Source organism: Phodopus roborovskii, unplaced genomic scaffold (genome assembly GCF_943737965.1).
Source record: "Phodopus roborovskii unplaced genomic scaffold, PHOROB, whole genome shotgun sequence".
Lineage (NCBI taxonomy): Eukaryota > Metazoa > Chordata > Mammalia > Rodentia > Cricetidae > Phodopus > Phodopus roborovskii.
The window spans coordinates 48648960-48665788 of NW_026126418.1; the positions used below are offsets into that span (position 1 = coordinate 48648960).

At 33.9% G+C, this 16829-nt stretch overlaps 1 protein-coding gene across 2 annotated transcripts in view; it reads right to left on the reverse strand.

Moving 5' to 3' along the window:
* Positions 1-655: 655 nt before the first annotated feature.
* Galnt13 (polypeptide N-acetylgalactosaminyltransferase 13) overlaps positions 656-16829 on the reverse strand; it is a 553792-nt gene continuing 537618 nt past the window's right edge. Inside the window, exons 11-13 of one of the 2 annotated variants that reach the window (XM_051184676.1) lie at positions 11112-11246; positions 6613-6642; positions 656-915 (exon numbers count right to left, since the gene is read on the reverse strand). In XM_051184676.1, coding sequence (XP_051040633.1) covers positions 775-915; positions 6613-6642; positions 11112-11246 — 306 coding nt within the window. In that variant the 3' untranslated portion in view covers positions 656-774. The remainder of the gene's footprint in view (positions 916-6612; positions 6643-11111; positions 11247-16829) is intronic. The other variant, XM_051184677.1, reaches the window with a different exon arrangement.

Here is a 16829-nt window from a genome sequence, read left to right on the forward strand (position 1 = left end):
ATTCTAGAGTGAAGGGCAAAGGTACAGCTTAGTGTATGGAGACAGAGGGTAGCTGGATTCAAACCCTGACATCAGCTCTCAGAGCAAGGCTGCCCTCAAGTTTAATTGGAAGTGAAGATTCTCACTCTTGTCCCCCTTGATATCTGACTCACTCCTCTTATTATTTGACTTAAATTTATTGTTTAGATCAAATGTTTAAGTTCTTTATTTGGTATGATGATTTTATATTCTACAAATTCAGGAGCAAACTTAATTTCTTTTTCTTGTCCTGAACATTTGGTATCATGAATTTAAGGCCCATGAATGATTTCATATGCACTCTAATTGTTAGCCTAGAAATTCACCATGGTTTCATGAAGATTTTTTTAAAAAGTACATTTTATAAAGCAATGATAATATTTCATAATTAAGATAAGGCATTGCACAATCTCTCTTTTCATCATTATTACAAGACAAAATAAACCAACCCCAAAATAATCCTGTGACAGGAGGCTACCAAAGACATTTTAAAAGCAAATATAAGGTGTGTATTTTTCCCAAACAGTTCAAAGGTTTAATAAGCTTCCTAATACTTATATTTTATGTGCTTCTTCAATCAGATACAAATTTTAGTTGGGAAATAAACATTCCTAAAAATGAACTATAAACAACTGTGTTTTAGAATACTAAAAGTATTTTTTAAACTTTTAATTCAACAAAGTTAATATTTTCACCAAACTGAAATAATGAATAAACAAAAGTGTAGACTTTCATGTCTTGGGAGAAAAATGGTCTTCATGCCCCCAAGGTCATGTTCCTCAGCAGCCATTGTTGAGATCTGCTGCCACTGCAGTCCTGCATGGTAGGCACCATTTTGTCTTCTTCAGAAGGTTCATCAAGACATTGGTTACTGTTAACATGTCTCAAAGTGAGTCTCTGTAAAAGACAAACATTGATCAGTAACTTAAGAGCACATAGGGTTAAAGCTGCTCTTCAAAAAATATTATCTACCATTTTAACATATAGTAATATGACATGTTTTTAAAAGGAGCTGTACACACGTGTCTCTAAATTACCATAAATGGAAAGTCATTGTCTAATTCACCACTATTTGTAGGTGATTAAATAAATAGGTTGATATTTCTTACAGGTGGGGGAAAATTCAGACATTTTTGTTAAACACTTGTTAATGAACTTGGAGTTTAGTGGTGACAAATATTAACAAACTTAAGAAAAATTTTAGTTTTATAGCCATGTGTTAGAACAATTTGTAAAACACAAAAGTCAACCACACAACTTTTATTCAACTAAACTATAGTGTCTTAGACATTAACTGTAGACCAGTAATTAGTATAGCCAGATATAATCTTACTTCATGGGATGCTTACCATATTTAAGAATCTACAAATTTATCAATATTAAATCAAAACAGGGATAGAGATATATTTTGTTGTCATCACAGCTCAAATAATTTCACCATGTTTAGTCATCACAGAGCATATCTTTCCATTTGTAATGAAATTCACTTTCTGGGACTTCACATTCCAGCATGTTTTAAGGCAATATGCTTTCAAACTATTAATTATATATTAACTTTCTAATTTCATGGGCAGTGCCCAGAAATCCAGGAAAAGATCTCTAACTTAAAATGTTTTCACATATATGTGGTCCTATGCAAGTAAGTCTTGTAAAATATATTCTAAACATATTATTTTTACAAATTACCAAAATTAAAAGTTGGGATGTATTCTTTTTTATAATGTTTTTTTTCTTGATATTATATTGGGGGCTATGTGTGGTAAACATATAGAGAAACATTTGAAACTCATCCTGTGCTTCCCTGTTGTAAGACAGATAAACAGAGGACAGGGTGTTGGGAAAGATCTCTCTCTGACAACAAGCAGGAAATTAAAGGCTTGGCGATTAAAAGTGTACGTAATGTCAAGATTGAGGCCTTTGTTGTCATTTTTCAATATAGAGTATCAAGCCATTTTTAGTTAAAAAAAAAAGAAGTAAAAAAGACATGGCTTAAGATAGCAAGAAGTTGGTTGGTTTATTCTTAGGATGACAGGAAATTCAACCATTAACCAGTCTGAAAATTCAGATAAAAAACTAAGCAAAAACAATATTTTCCTTTTAAAAAAAGTGTAAGTATGATCAACAGCAACAATATAAAAATTCTAGTAGTCTATCTCAAAGCGGAGTTAGCTTATACATATATTCTCTTTCAAAAAAGCACTTACCAATGCATGGTTCTAATAGGTTCTTTAAAAAAAATAGAATATATGCATTCATTGAGTAGGTTACCACACATTGACTTATAAAAATGCAGTGCCATTACTATATTGTAATGTAAACACTTATCACAGAAATGGAATGATTTGATCAATTACCTTATGTCATATTGGAATAAAGAGCTTTAGAATAAGTATTATAATCACACAAATATTATTGTTCTTTATAATAAATATGTAAATATTCTCATATAAAAAACTAATTAGTAGTAAAAACCTACTTCTCCCAAGGTAACAAATGAGCAAAAACAACAACAACAACAAAAAAAAAACTCTGCTTTGCCCAATGTAGCACACCAGAAAGCCAAGCATTTCAGACTCAAGAATTCCTGAGTGTGAATTCCCTTCCCTTTTTTACCAGTTCTGAGCACTGAGGAAAACCACTCAAATCATTATGAAGACTGATTATTCATTAGAAATGTGATTTACATTTAACAAATGTTCACATATTTCCTTCTCCTTTTGCTCAAACATTTGATCTTTAGCCAATGAACTCTGCATCCTTAGAAACCAAATAAGAGCAACACTGTTAACTATGTGTTTAGGCAACATGACTTATGGTTTTAAAAAAAAATGACCTGTATAATGTGCATGTGTATTTCTGACAGTAATCAAACTATGGTCCCTAGAGCAGAAACTTGTAGGTTGGTTTCTGCGCACAGTGTCTAAGGAGATATTTACCAGTGTTATCATCTACTTTAAGAATAAGCCTCTTTAGCATTCTTGGTTTCCTCACTGTCCAGATGGAGATCTCAAAACCTTGTGCCAGAATATGACCTTTAGAAAAGTTAGCTACCTTCCAGAAACTGCAAGAGTTATGAGGGAACTGCTGAAGGCTTCCCTGCTGAGAGACGGTTTCTGCCCTCATACTCAGTGGTAGACTCATAACATTAAATGTTTATGCCCCAAACATTCTGTTGGATATGAACATAGAAGATATGGAGGCTTAGAAAACAAACTCAAATGTTACATAGAAGTTGCCTTGTGATGATTCCCCTTAATGCAAATGGTCATTCCTACTCCAACTTTTCCATCTTTTATTTAGATTGTCCATCACTCAAATGTGCTGTCTTCCAAATAATACATATTCTGCCCTCTTGTCTCCTTGCTTCTTTTCTTAGCTGTGCCACAAATCCTGATGCTTAATTGTGCACCAACAGCTTTAGGTGGCTTACAGGAACTGGTAAACCTCTAGAGCCCCTAATGTGTTCCCACAGCCATTGGCTGAACAATTAAAATTTACTATTTATTGATTTTTTCAAAAATCCCAAAAATGCTTTTATTTGTATGCCACAGCCATTTATTGACTTGAACTAAATAGATATTTACTTAATTATTTAATGAGAAGAGGGTCACAAATAATGGAAGTGATAAATAAAATAAATATTTCTGAAGATCTTTGATTCTTATAATTATATCTCCTATCTGACCACAGAAGACATGTGTAGATATGACTTTTTTGTTCATGAGCTGTTGAACATAACTTAGATTTTATTATGGGATTTACTTAGTGTCTAAGAATAAAGCAATGGTAATTTATAAAAGATGTGAAATATGGAACACAGACACAGACACACACACACACACACAACACAGAGTTGAATCATCTGAATAAAATGTAACAAAATTAAATAATTTCAAAGTTCCAAAATAATTCATTTTTAACCTATGTTATATTTAGTCATGTTTTCCCATTTGACACACAATCTGTTTTCATATAGATGTGGCTACTTTTATGCTAATACAAAAATATTTCACAAAATATTTAACCCATTATATTCACAGACATATACATAGATATACATATATATGACATAAAACTGGAAATATTTTTTGTTAATGATAGACTAATTGTTACTTAAAATACCAAGTCTCCAATTTAAAGCATAGCTAAGAAGCAAAAGATAGAAAAATAACTCCATAAAATGGTTTATTAAAATTTCTGATTTTGAAAACTAAAATTACTAAAGTAAATTTAAGAACTCTGAAACACAAACCTCTACAAGCCATTAAAGAAAAAAATCACCAGTATGATTTCCAAAAATATTTCTAAAAACTTCTGCTCTTGTATAATTTCTTAGTAGCCATTTTTGCGAAGTGCTATCATTACAGGTCTCCATGGAAGGATGGTAGGAGCCATCCGCCACTTTGCTTATTGAGAGGCAGGACTGCGTAATTATGTGAACAAAAGTGTGGGCCTGTTTGACAAAGAAAATAATGAATAATGACAAATCCAGTATAAAGGCAATAATAAATCAATCATCGCAGACAACATACAATTTTTCTAGAAAAGGATGGGAGACACACGTCACAATAATTGTTTTCATGAAGAAGAGAGTGGCAGCCTTTCAGATGGCTTTTATACCAGCTTTACTCAGTAGAATAAGTGGAGTTAAGACAGATTATTAAGAAGAAATTTGACATTAGATGATGAAACATTTTACAAAAGTTATTTTGATAGAATTTTGTTCTCATAATCCTACAATAAATATATTTTAATGCCAAGTGAGTTGTTTTGAGGGAGGTCATTAAAATAAATTGCTTAATGTGCAGAGTTTCTCTGATATTAGTACCCTCCTATGTGTGCCTTTAGCCTGAGAGGATGCCAAAGGAGACTATTTGAGATAATTTTCTGTTGTTTTCATGGGTCTAAGCTGGACTTTCTAAGGAATCCACACATAAAATGACATAATTATTAGACAGTATGACAGAATACATGAAGAGAAAGAGCAGGAAAACATCAAATCCCTTGTGAATGTAATAATTAATTTCATCTGACTGTGTCTTATTTCTAAGTATAAGTTCAAGATATTAAATAAATCATCCACTGCAGGGCCAGCCCAGAGAAATACCAAATAATGTTGTTGATTAAATTATTTAGTAAAGATAATGCAGAAAGTAAATTCTATTGAAGCAAACTCCCATTTGTAAGAAGTGTGTAATGGATGCAGTCACTGGATTCACCTTTACATGGTTTATCTGCTAGGGAGAAATGGTATGCAGTGATTTCCACAGTCTGAAAAAGTATCATAAAGTATCCTATCTTACCTATCAGATGATGGTGCCTGAGACACACGTTGACTAGCTTTCTTTACTAAATATTGACATACCTACACTGTTTAAATTAGGCAACATCATCTACTGTTAATTGATTTTTCTTATTGCTCTGAACTTTGCCTAGAAATATGGCAAAACTCTCCTGTTAGGAATTGTAAATTTTATGCATGCATCATTTTTCAAGAGGAAGTTTAACTTCTCAAGAAATCTACACATTCTATTATTTTTCAAACCAGATAACATTTAGTTTTCTTTGTTTGAAAGCAAAAGTGATGCATTTATTTTTGCAAATCTTCTGATCACAATAGAAAATGATTATTGATTATGTCACACGTGTGCTTATGAGACTGAATTCATTGAATTAAATATACTTCTTTCATTTACATTGTATGATTTGTTCCTAAATACTTTTATTAAGTTTTTGAGCATTCCATGTATGTATTTTGTCAAATTTGCAATGAATATTTCATTACAAGGATGTCATTGCAAATCACTTTTTGGAGCAATGTGACATGCATGTTCCTGTGCAGCTTACTGACAGATATCTTCTTTTTATGGGATTATTTAAAATGTTGATGGTGGAGTTATGTGAATCTAAAGCTAGTATTATGTTTTGTGTATAGTATAGCATCACTTAATCATTCTGTCCCAAATGTAGGTCATTGTGACTCACTGCTATGTATAGAATCTGAATCACAATATCTAATGATATAAATTTGTGATTCCTGTAGTGACATATTTGTATCATATATGTCTGTCATGAACTAGTTAAAAATCAACTTTCCAAACTGCACAGTTCCTACTTACTACCAACTGAAATCAGTCTAGGAAAAATAATTTTGGTGAAGAAACAAAAGCAGAACACTTGTATTAAAAAATACTATTTAAAAACTGGTAATTTTGGTGAACAGACACAGCTAGGTGGATAGGTGATTTCAGAAATGACCACAGATATCTCAGTTGGCATACTAAAAGTGTAAAATAAGAATAATAAATTCACATTCTTACAATGCAAACTGCACACCCATAAAATAAGTATTCTAAAAATCAAATGTAAACAATCAAGAACTAATCAACACTACACTACACAACACTACACAACAATCAACACTAATCTACTGAAATTTCTATTAGCTGATTCTAGCAAGAAGTCAAAGCTATGGGTCATTGGGAACATAGAAAAGTAATGGTTGTCTAATGGTTTACAAAAGGTAAATTGAGCTATGGTTTACCAGAAATTCTACACAGGAATATGGAATGGTTATACTCATAGGACACTTACCTTGAAATTATATTCCCATTTACCTGCTTTCTGATAAGAGCAAATAAAAGAGATTGGTCAAGAATAATTTAATATAAGTCTCTGTGGTGCCAGTTAAGTGGTTACCTACTACAATTGTTTCCTGTGGACAGAATGTACAAGTGATTCCCTTAGCCAGCTTGCTCAGTCATGTGAAAAGCAACACTTATTTTTAGCATCATATTTTTCTACCCTGCCCCCTCCTTTTTTTTTCCTTGTGGAATTGTGTTTGTTAAGCAGAAGTGCTCTGATCTAAATTTAGATTGTAGCATTGTATGTAGCTGCCTGGATGTTCAAAAGGAAATGTGATTAAGCACACACACTGCAGGAAAATGTAAATTTGGAATAGACTGGAGTACACTTGTGATGTAGAACAGAATAAAAACAAACATAAATAAAATAAAATGGATGAAACATGAACATGAAGAAAAATATTGACTATCTAGTGATGTGCAATTTGATATTTTCTCTTTGAACTTGCTGGAAGAGATATTCCATGTAGCTGAAACACTTGAATAATTTTATTGGTATTCTATATCAAATATATCCTGTGGTGCTGATTAAAACAGTTGTGTTTTCACCAAATCAAACCAGAGTTGCCAGCTATAAAAGAATGCAAATACTTTTCATGTTGTATTGTTTAAGGAACATTGACTTTTACATGCTTAGAAGGTTGTATTTCTATATCTGTGCATCTGTATCTCTATATATGTAAAAGTGACAATAATCAATTTGAAAAGGAGTGAAGGTGTTGGAATTTGGAAAGAGGAAACAGAAGTGACAGGAGGGAGAAAAGAGAATAATGATGTAATTATACATTAATTAAAATGTATTTTACAATACTACACAGGAGAGTCAGAAGGTAGTGTCAATCTTTTAGCCAGAGAGGTATTTTTCACCAATGCATATTTATCTCCATTCAATTAGAAGAGACTTTATATATTAATTGCATTATGAAGTCAATTAACTAAAGTTCCTAAGCCATTATTGTGATAGCATGATTGTATAGCTGTTTGCATTCTAAAGAGATCATGTTTATGCTGATGATCTTTCTTATCATTAAGGAAAGGAGACAATCAGATACTGCAAGTGACTGTTAGCATGTTTATAACAGGGTACCACTGTCTACTCTGCTTATTTCATCCTCATCACTGAAAGCATATTATTTTTAGTATTTCAATTACTTCGAGAGGCAAATTAGTATTGGAGAAAACTGCCGGCTTTAATTGACAGACACTTTGATGCATACACGGCTTCATTAAAAACAGAGAGGCTAATACTAAAGCTTTTATAAGGTTGTGGCAAGAATGACATAACCAAACAAGGAAATTACGGCCTTCTGTTGGCTTTCTTTCCTTCTTTCTTTTGTTCACCTAACCAGATAAACCAAACCATCAAGAGAGCCTCTTTGCGCACAGTGTTCGGCATGCTCTGAAGGTTCTATGTGCTCCTATTGACTTTCTTTTCTCAGAGAAAAAGGAGCATGGCAGGGAAAATGATGGAATATTTCAACACTTCACACTGTGAGATTCACAATTGGACTAGTACCTAGCTTCCTTTGAAAACTTTATTAAAACCTAAATCCTAGATCGGCTCCTAGCAGGGTAATCTTTGTGCTTCAGGTTTGTATGACGAAGCTCAAAGGAGAGGAGTTTAAGGTTCGTTTCAGCCCTGTAATTTTGTGAACTCTACCAGTTTTTATTCCGACTCAAAAGTGCACCACCTCAGAGATTTCTCCAAGAAGAGAATTTTTTGCCCTTGCTAGCAAATGACAAAGGACTGAATTAAAGAGGTAGCAAGCAGCACTTTCTACCTTCACTGAGGGGATGTGAGAACGAAGCCACTGAACAAGGACTTCTCCATAACTCAGCATCTCTCATCTGTGGCTTTCTTCTGCCTTCCACGTGCAAACACTCATACACATAAAATCATAATAATTCCCACTCCACCCCCCCCAAAAAGAGTTTATGAGCTCTAGAATCACTGCTTATAGCAGCTATCAGAATACACTGTGGGAAGATAAGTCCTTAAACATAACACTTAGAAGAAAGGAAGTTATCAAAAGTATTTCAATTTTGTAAAAACATTCAGTTACCACAAAACATAATGAAATTTCAAAAATAGTTTTTAAAGGGCAGAGCATGGTAATGTGCTATTCTTCCATTCTCATGTGCTTTCTTGGCATTCGCATACACACCATTTAAATTATTATTCAATGTTGCATGGGAGAGGAAGAGATATGACCTCTGTCACACACATGTGTGCAATGACACAAGTGTGGAGGTCTGAGGAGTCAGTTCTCTTTCCAACTTTCTGTGAGTTACGGAATTCGAGCTCCAGTCTGCAGGGCTGTACCTCAAGCATCCTTACCAACTGAACCATCACTTTAATTGAGCAAAAGTGCCTTTATGTAAGCTGAACTTCAGAATTTAGTTTTGAATGCATAAACATGGGGGTGAATTAAATGTTGACATTGGGAATGATACGAGATTACTTGTTTACAATAAAAATTCTTAGAATAAATGGCATATTGTAAGCATTTTAGGACACCTCAAAAGCCTAATACATCTCAAATTTATACTTCTATGAAATATTGCAGAATAAAATTACAAGAAATATGTAAAAATCTGCCTAGCTGTAAAGCTATGGTTTTTCATTTTTCTTTTAAAATTACTAAGGATTCAATATAAATGTTACTGATGGTAAAAAATATAAATTTAACTATCAACAATATAATCAAAGTGGAGGAATTTTACTTGTGACTCTAGAGACTATTGCTTAGACAAAAGCTTCATAAAACTTTAAAGATTGGAATGTTACACTGAAATCAACAGTTTTATTTTATAAAATATATCACTCTTTTTCTTTCCTAACATGCATGCACTGTATTTTACTACTTTTAACACAAACTAAATAAATTTTATGGTTTAACAAGAAGTAGCAATATTCACAGACTTATTTTATCTGTTCTTTTCCTCATAGAGGAGGTAAAATCAGATTCAAAGTCCAGTTTCCACACTTGTTCTTAGTATAGTGGTTATCTTCAGGAGACATAATATAAAGGGTGGTAGTAACAGACAGTTATCAGTGTGGTAATGGTTGGAGTTCAGTATATTAAAAATAAAAATGTGGCCAAATAAAGAAGTAAAGATAACTGTCAGCAGAGAATACAAACTTGCAATGTGGGAGGATTCAAGATGTTTGCCTTTTTTTCCATTAAAAAGAAAAAATTGATTTCATTTTATATTCCAACCACAGTTTTTCCCTCCCACACCTGTCCCCACAACTACCCCTTGCCTCCTCTTATTCTCCTCACCTCCACCATAGTCCACCCACAATCCACTCCCCCTCACTGGGAGGGACTCCCATGAGGAGCCTACATAGTATGGAACAATAGGGTGGGGAAGGGCCAGGCCCCTTTCCCATGCATTAAGACTGATTTGTCTTAATGTCACAGAAAATAATTGCTGTCCTCAGAGTGTGGAAACATGCAAAATTTAGGTTTCAAATTAGCATAGCACATCCATTTCTAATCTTGTAAGAACTGATTTTTATTTTCTGTTTTGCATACCAGTCCACAGAATAGTGGAATTTAGCATGGAACTCAAAATATGTTTTAAAATAAGATGTTGTTATTATACCAAGTGTACCAGAGATGCTGAGAAATATTAGGCTTCACGTAACACTTAACCTATAGAGCGTGGTTACACCATTATACTTATCTCATAAGAATAAAGTTTAGTTTTTTTCTTGTGAATGTATCAGTTGCCATTTAATAATGACTAACATGTGACCCAATAATCAAATCATCCTCCTAAGCCAAGAGGTTTGAAATAAATAAAGGTGTTTCAGAGGCTTAGCCTTCAGAATAGAATATATTTCTTTTTTATTAGCTCCATCTGATGGTTGAACTAATTTTTGCACATGGCCTAAGTAAATCCTCAGTATGTTTTGTTTGTTTGTTTTGATTTCATTACCCTGCTCTCCATGTAGGCAGGTATGATATGTTGCGAGGGGACTAGTTGACTAACTCTATTTCTAACTAGGACTTTTGAGTCTACTGCCAAGTAATAGATCCCTTGTAGCATTCTTTGCAAGAAAAAATACATCTTGCTAATATCATCAGATCTTTTGAAATTGAGAATTATAAACATCAAATATTATAATTAAATAGATTTTAAAATACAAACATATTTCAATATTTTCCTTTATGTAGATATTTACATATACATCTATCTCATAGAAATATAACGTACTGGATTTTCACTGGAAATACACATGAAGATAAACAAGTTTTACTTCGCAAAATGATGTTATAGCAATGGCGTAGTTTGTCGAAAACACATTTATATGCTATGCCACCTTAATGTCATCTAAATATAATTATTCATGCTAAACTACAGTTCTTCTTTGGCTTTGTTTTTGGAGACATTAACCGAGCTTAGGTATAAGTGATAAGTAAGTCATAGGAAACATCATACCTCAGCATCATATTCCCATAGCTGATTTCCTCTCATATGGTGGCATTTTAACATGATTACAGGTCCATTGAGTCTGGATACATCCAGGCACAAGTCATCAGTTCGGATTTCTTTATCAGCAGTATAAGAAAACACCTGAAAATAGAAAATTTAGCTAATAAAATAATATCTGGTTTGCAAAACTCACTGTTTAGCACATCTGTGGACATTTTCATATCCTATCCACAAGGTTCAAATCTTCTCTGCTGACCCTGAGAAAGCTGCATCATATTGCTATTATTTTGTTCAACAGCAAAGTATGAGAATGTCATCTTCCTTAGAATACTATAATGGCACTTTGCTTTAACAAGTGACATTAGTAAATGCTTATTAATTTTCTTTGCATTTCCTATGTGATACATGTTTAATGGAGAATACATGTGTCAGTTAATACTGAAGTTTGTAGACAACAGAGTTCTACAAAGGAATGTTCTCTCTTTCTCATCAATTATCTAATTCTAAATGGTCATTATTTTTTTTAAAAAAAATAAAGTATATTTTATAAATTTTATTAATGTTCTAAGCAGATTTATAAATATGAGGTGATTATCTTGTTCAAGGTCTCAATAGCCATAGCCTTGCATTCTACTGTGATTCTCGCCTATGATTTTAACTAAACTTGACAACATTAATTCTTTCAAACTACCCACAAAAATGCCAAGGCAGATCATTGACTCACTGAGAATTCAAATTAAAACTATAAAGTTTATTATTTTGTGTTAATGTTAATAACTTATTTATAACATTAACTATTAATGTTTCATGAGGACTATTATAAGCATTAATGTGAAATTGGCTTTCTTCTTTTGGGTACTATCAGCAAAGTTTAGCGTTCCATGAGTTCTTTGGTTTTATTTGAATGTCAGAGGGACTACAATTAGAAAGTTCATCTCCAAGGTTTTCCCAGGAATCTGAGATCAGCTCCATAAGAAATGAAATAAGCTGAAGCTCTAAACTACAAAGCTGGAAAACTACATGCAGTTACATATAATATTCAAACTGCATGTTTGCCTGCTTGCCATAAGAGGGCACCAGATTTTATTTTAGATGGTTGTAAGGCACCGTGTGGTTTCTGGAAATTGAACTAATGAGATCTGGAAGAGCAGCCAGTGCTCTTAACCTCTGATCCAACTCTCCAGAGCCTTCATCCAGTGGCTGATGGAAGCAGAAGCAGACACAAACAGCTAAACACTAAGCCAAACTCCTGGAATCCAGTTGCAGAGAGGGAGGAGTGATAAGCAAAGAGGTCAAGACCAGGCTGGAGAAAGCCACAGAAATTACAGAGTTGAATAAGGTGGGGCTCATAGACCCCAGTCTGATAGCTGAAAAACCAGCATAGGACCAATCCAGACCCCCTGAACATGGGTGTTAGTAAGGAGGACTGGGCAGTCTATTGGACCTCTGTTAGTGGATCAGTATTAATTCTTGTTATATGAATGGATTGTGGGAGCCCATTCTTCATAGAGGAATACTCTCTAGGCCTAGATACATGAGGGGGAGGGCCTAGGCCCTGCTCAAATGATATGACAGACTTTGAAGATCCCCCATGGAAGGCCTCACCTTCCCTGGGGAGCAGAAAGAGGATGGGAGGGGGACAGGGGAGGAGGATGGGTGAGAAAACTGGGATTGATATGTAAAACCAGCTTGTTTCAAATTTAAATTAAAAATAAATAAGTAAAAACTAAATCAAAAGTACAGGCTGAACTACAGTCTTAAAATGATAGCATAGCTAGAGCTTGGTAGTGATCACTAGACAGACATGTGTGAGGCCCAAGGTTAACCCCTAGTACCTACCAAAATAATTTGGCAATAATTAAGGCTAGAATACATTGTCAATATTGTATATGAGGAGACGATAGGTTTGGAAAGGTTTAAACAAATCTGAGGATTTATGGAATTCCTTTGCAGAAACTCACTACTGTGTAGGTAATTTTGTTTTTTAATAAAAGTAAAAAAATTGAATTGTATTAGTAGATAATACTTCTACTTGAAACCAGGTGCAATTAAACAAGATCAACAACAGGCATTGGTTACATCCATATGAAAGGACAGAGAGAGAGAGAGAGAGAGAGAGAGAGAGAGAGAGAGAGAGAGAGAGAGAGAGAGAGAGAGAGAACCTCAGAAGTGTCCTCAATCAAAACAGGAAATTGTAGTTGCTCTTGGTTGCCCACAAGAACTTCATGATAAGACACTATTCTTTAATATGATCCATAGTTTCTTTGTAAAATAGACAAATCAAGCTAGAACCAAGCCAAAAACTTGCTTTCTGTAGGTTAGGTTTAATAGTTCTGGAAGTAGTGTATCATGCAGAATGCTGGCAGAAAGGTCATCAGTGGACTTACTTGGCAATGGACACTGCAGTCTACAATATTGATCAACTAGGCAGGATATGCCCATTTGTACAGTATGCTCATGATAGTTGTGGAATAACCAGTCACTTTCTTTGGGAATTTAAGATCAACTTTACTGTGTTGATATTAAGTTTATGGTAATAAATAAAGCTTGCCAGAAGATCAGAAAGCAGAGCTAGCCACTATTTATCCACGGAAACCAGGCAGTGGTGACACACACCTTTAATCCAAGCACTTGGGAGATAGAGGCAGAGGAATATCTGTGATTTCAAGGCCTCTCTGGGATATACAAGATTGATCAATTCTGAAATAGAAACAGCCCTCACACCTTTGATGATCCCAGCAGTTGAGATCATACACTTTAATTCCAGCACTAGGGAGAGGGAAATGGGAGTGACAAGGATAGTCAGAAAGACAATACAAATGGAGAGGAAACATGAGTTCATGGTATTCAGTTCGAGAATTCCTAGAGAGGAGCTCTTCGTTCCAACTGAGGACTAGGAAGAGGTAAGAAGTGGCTGGCTGCTGTATTTCCCTTTATATCTGACTCAAGGTTTTCATGATTAAGACCAATTAGTATTCATCCTACATTCTACAGGTGAAGTCAAATCTGGCCAAAATCTCTCAGAAGCTCAGAGGTCCTAAGGAGAAACCGATTACTGTTTTAGTAAAGGGACATGTTGTAAAACTATTTTCTAAACACTTACACTTATACCCATAGATTGTGTTCTCCTCCTTACCCAGAAAAAGCTTCTTGCTTCTGTGAGCATTATCTAATGAAGACACTCATATCCAATAAATGATCAGAGAATTGAGTGAGTAGTCTATGTTTAGACTTAGAAAAAGACCACTATCATTTGTCTCTTCCCCCCCAAGATTCGGGGATCATCATGAGAAAGGAGGCAGAAAGAATGTAATATTCAGGGTATAATAGATGATGTAAACACTGTAATAATGATGAGAAATGATTATTGCATTCATGAACTCAAAGCAGTTATAGTTACCTACACCTATTCTGCACAAAATAAACCACATCAATTTTACAGAATGATTGCAGTGAGGAAAAATGAGATCCCCAGCTATTTGTAGTTAATGATCACTGAAGCAGGCTTATTATTCTTCAGTTCTATACCCACTGGCAAATTGTTCTGTATGTATTAATAACCTCATAATTGTTCATATGCAAATGATTGTTATTGAAACTCAGTTAATTTTTATAGCAATAAACTTAGTAAAATATGAGGAGTGTGTTGGAAAAAACAATGGTTCCAGAGGACTATGAGGTAGAGGCAGACAGGATATGAATAGGGAGAGATTATGGGTTTATATAAATGTGTTAAATTGTCAAAACATAATGAAAAATTATTAAAATGTAAAAACAGCTTCCTGTAAAGAACTGAAAAATTTCCTAGAGTGTGGGAAACTTTTCAATGTCTATGATGAATCTAAAACCTTCTTAAATCCACCACATGAAATAAAAATTTTTCACAAAATTTATACATTCACTTAGAAACATAAATAATTGAAAAATTATGTGATATTAATTTAATTTATTTTAATTTTATATATCGTAGATTTTATGTACAAAATTCAGAGATAAATTTATATATTTCTTACTCTCTTTCATGTCCATACTTTTTAAGAAAGATCAATAAGTTACAAATAAGAAAAAAATAACCCAGAATAGTATTTTGTAACTGAAAAATTCATTAATGAAACTACATAAATAACTTGATCTAGTGAATCTGCAGGATATAAACTATTGGAAAAACTTATTTTATTCATAGCACTATGTCAATATTACAAAATATTCTGTAATAGTGCTTCAATGCTACTGCAAAAGAATTTCCTAAAACTCAGGGGAGATGGAGGCATAGAGATAAGTAGGAAACAGGTACTACAAAAGGGGAAAATGGGGATACTTTAGCTGGAGTTTATGAAAGGGAGTATAACACAGAGGAAGGAAAATTAACTAACACTAAATATGTTTTTAAAATGTAGTGAAACATAATAACAAACATTATTTAGATGCAGGTGTACATGTTCACACAGAATTATACCACATTTAATGATAATATCTCCCTTCAAGAGCCATAGATTATCAAACAAAAGTCCCAGAGCCAGGCATGTTGCTGATCAGAGTTGTCTAAAAGACTTCTAAAATAATATAAATTATTGTTGTTGCCTTTGGTTGCTTCCCAGAATTTGAGGTAAGAGCCAAATTTAGTAAGTGTTCTCTAGAGTAGTAGATTTCAACCATCCTAGCCCTGCAGCACTTTAACACACTTGCTCATGTTAGGGTGAACCCCAACTCTAAAATTATTTTTGTTGCTAATTTCACAACTGTAATTTTGCTATTGTTATGAATTGTGAGGTAAATATGTGTGTTTGCCTACAGTCTTTAGTGATCCCTGTAAAAGGGTCATTCAACTCCCAAGCACAGGTTGAGAACTGCTGCTCTAGAACTGAATTCATATCTAGAATTAATTCATATCTCTATCATATATATGTATATATACACACACACACACACACACATATATATGTATATATATATATATATTAGTATAAAAGTAGTTCATAGATATAGACTAAATAGATATAGACACAGAAAGGGAATTCATTAGAGTGGCTTACAGACCATAGTCCTGCCAGTCAAACAAAAGATGTCTGCCAATGGAAAGTTTAAGTTTCTAATATGGTTTTGGTCTCCAAAGATGGATATCTCAGCTGGTCATCAGGATATGCATCAATCGTGATGAAATAGGCTCTAGTGCCAGTGATGGATAGACTTGTCAATGAGAGGAAGAGTAATAAAGGAAAGAGGAGAGTTTCTTTCTCCCTTGTTTTTATATAGACTACTACCAGTATTGTTCCAGATGAAAGGTGCATGTCCTCACTACAAAGGGTCTGTACTTAAGGTGGATCGTCCAACCTCAAAAGATTCACATTAAATTGAACCTTCCTGCTTCATATTATTCAATTTAAAAATTCCATGAAGTGTACCCAGGAGCATGGATTTTAATTCATTGCAGATGTAGTTAAGTTGACACCCAAGTATAGTCATCACAAATACCCCTTGAAATATGATCAGTCATCCCTCCATTCACTCCTATTCTTTTCTTACCCTCTTAATTTAAGAGATTAGAAACCCAGAGGCCAGGGAGAAGTCTGAGCTTGCAATTGAGTGGAAGTTTTGTTTTATCTCTTGGCAGTATTCCTTCTCTGTAACAAAACTTTTAGGCCAAGATTATTCAAGTACAATAAGCAAGAAACAAAAATATTCCTAGGTGTAATAGTGAATAGATCTGGCTCCCTCTTCTCCCCT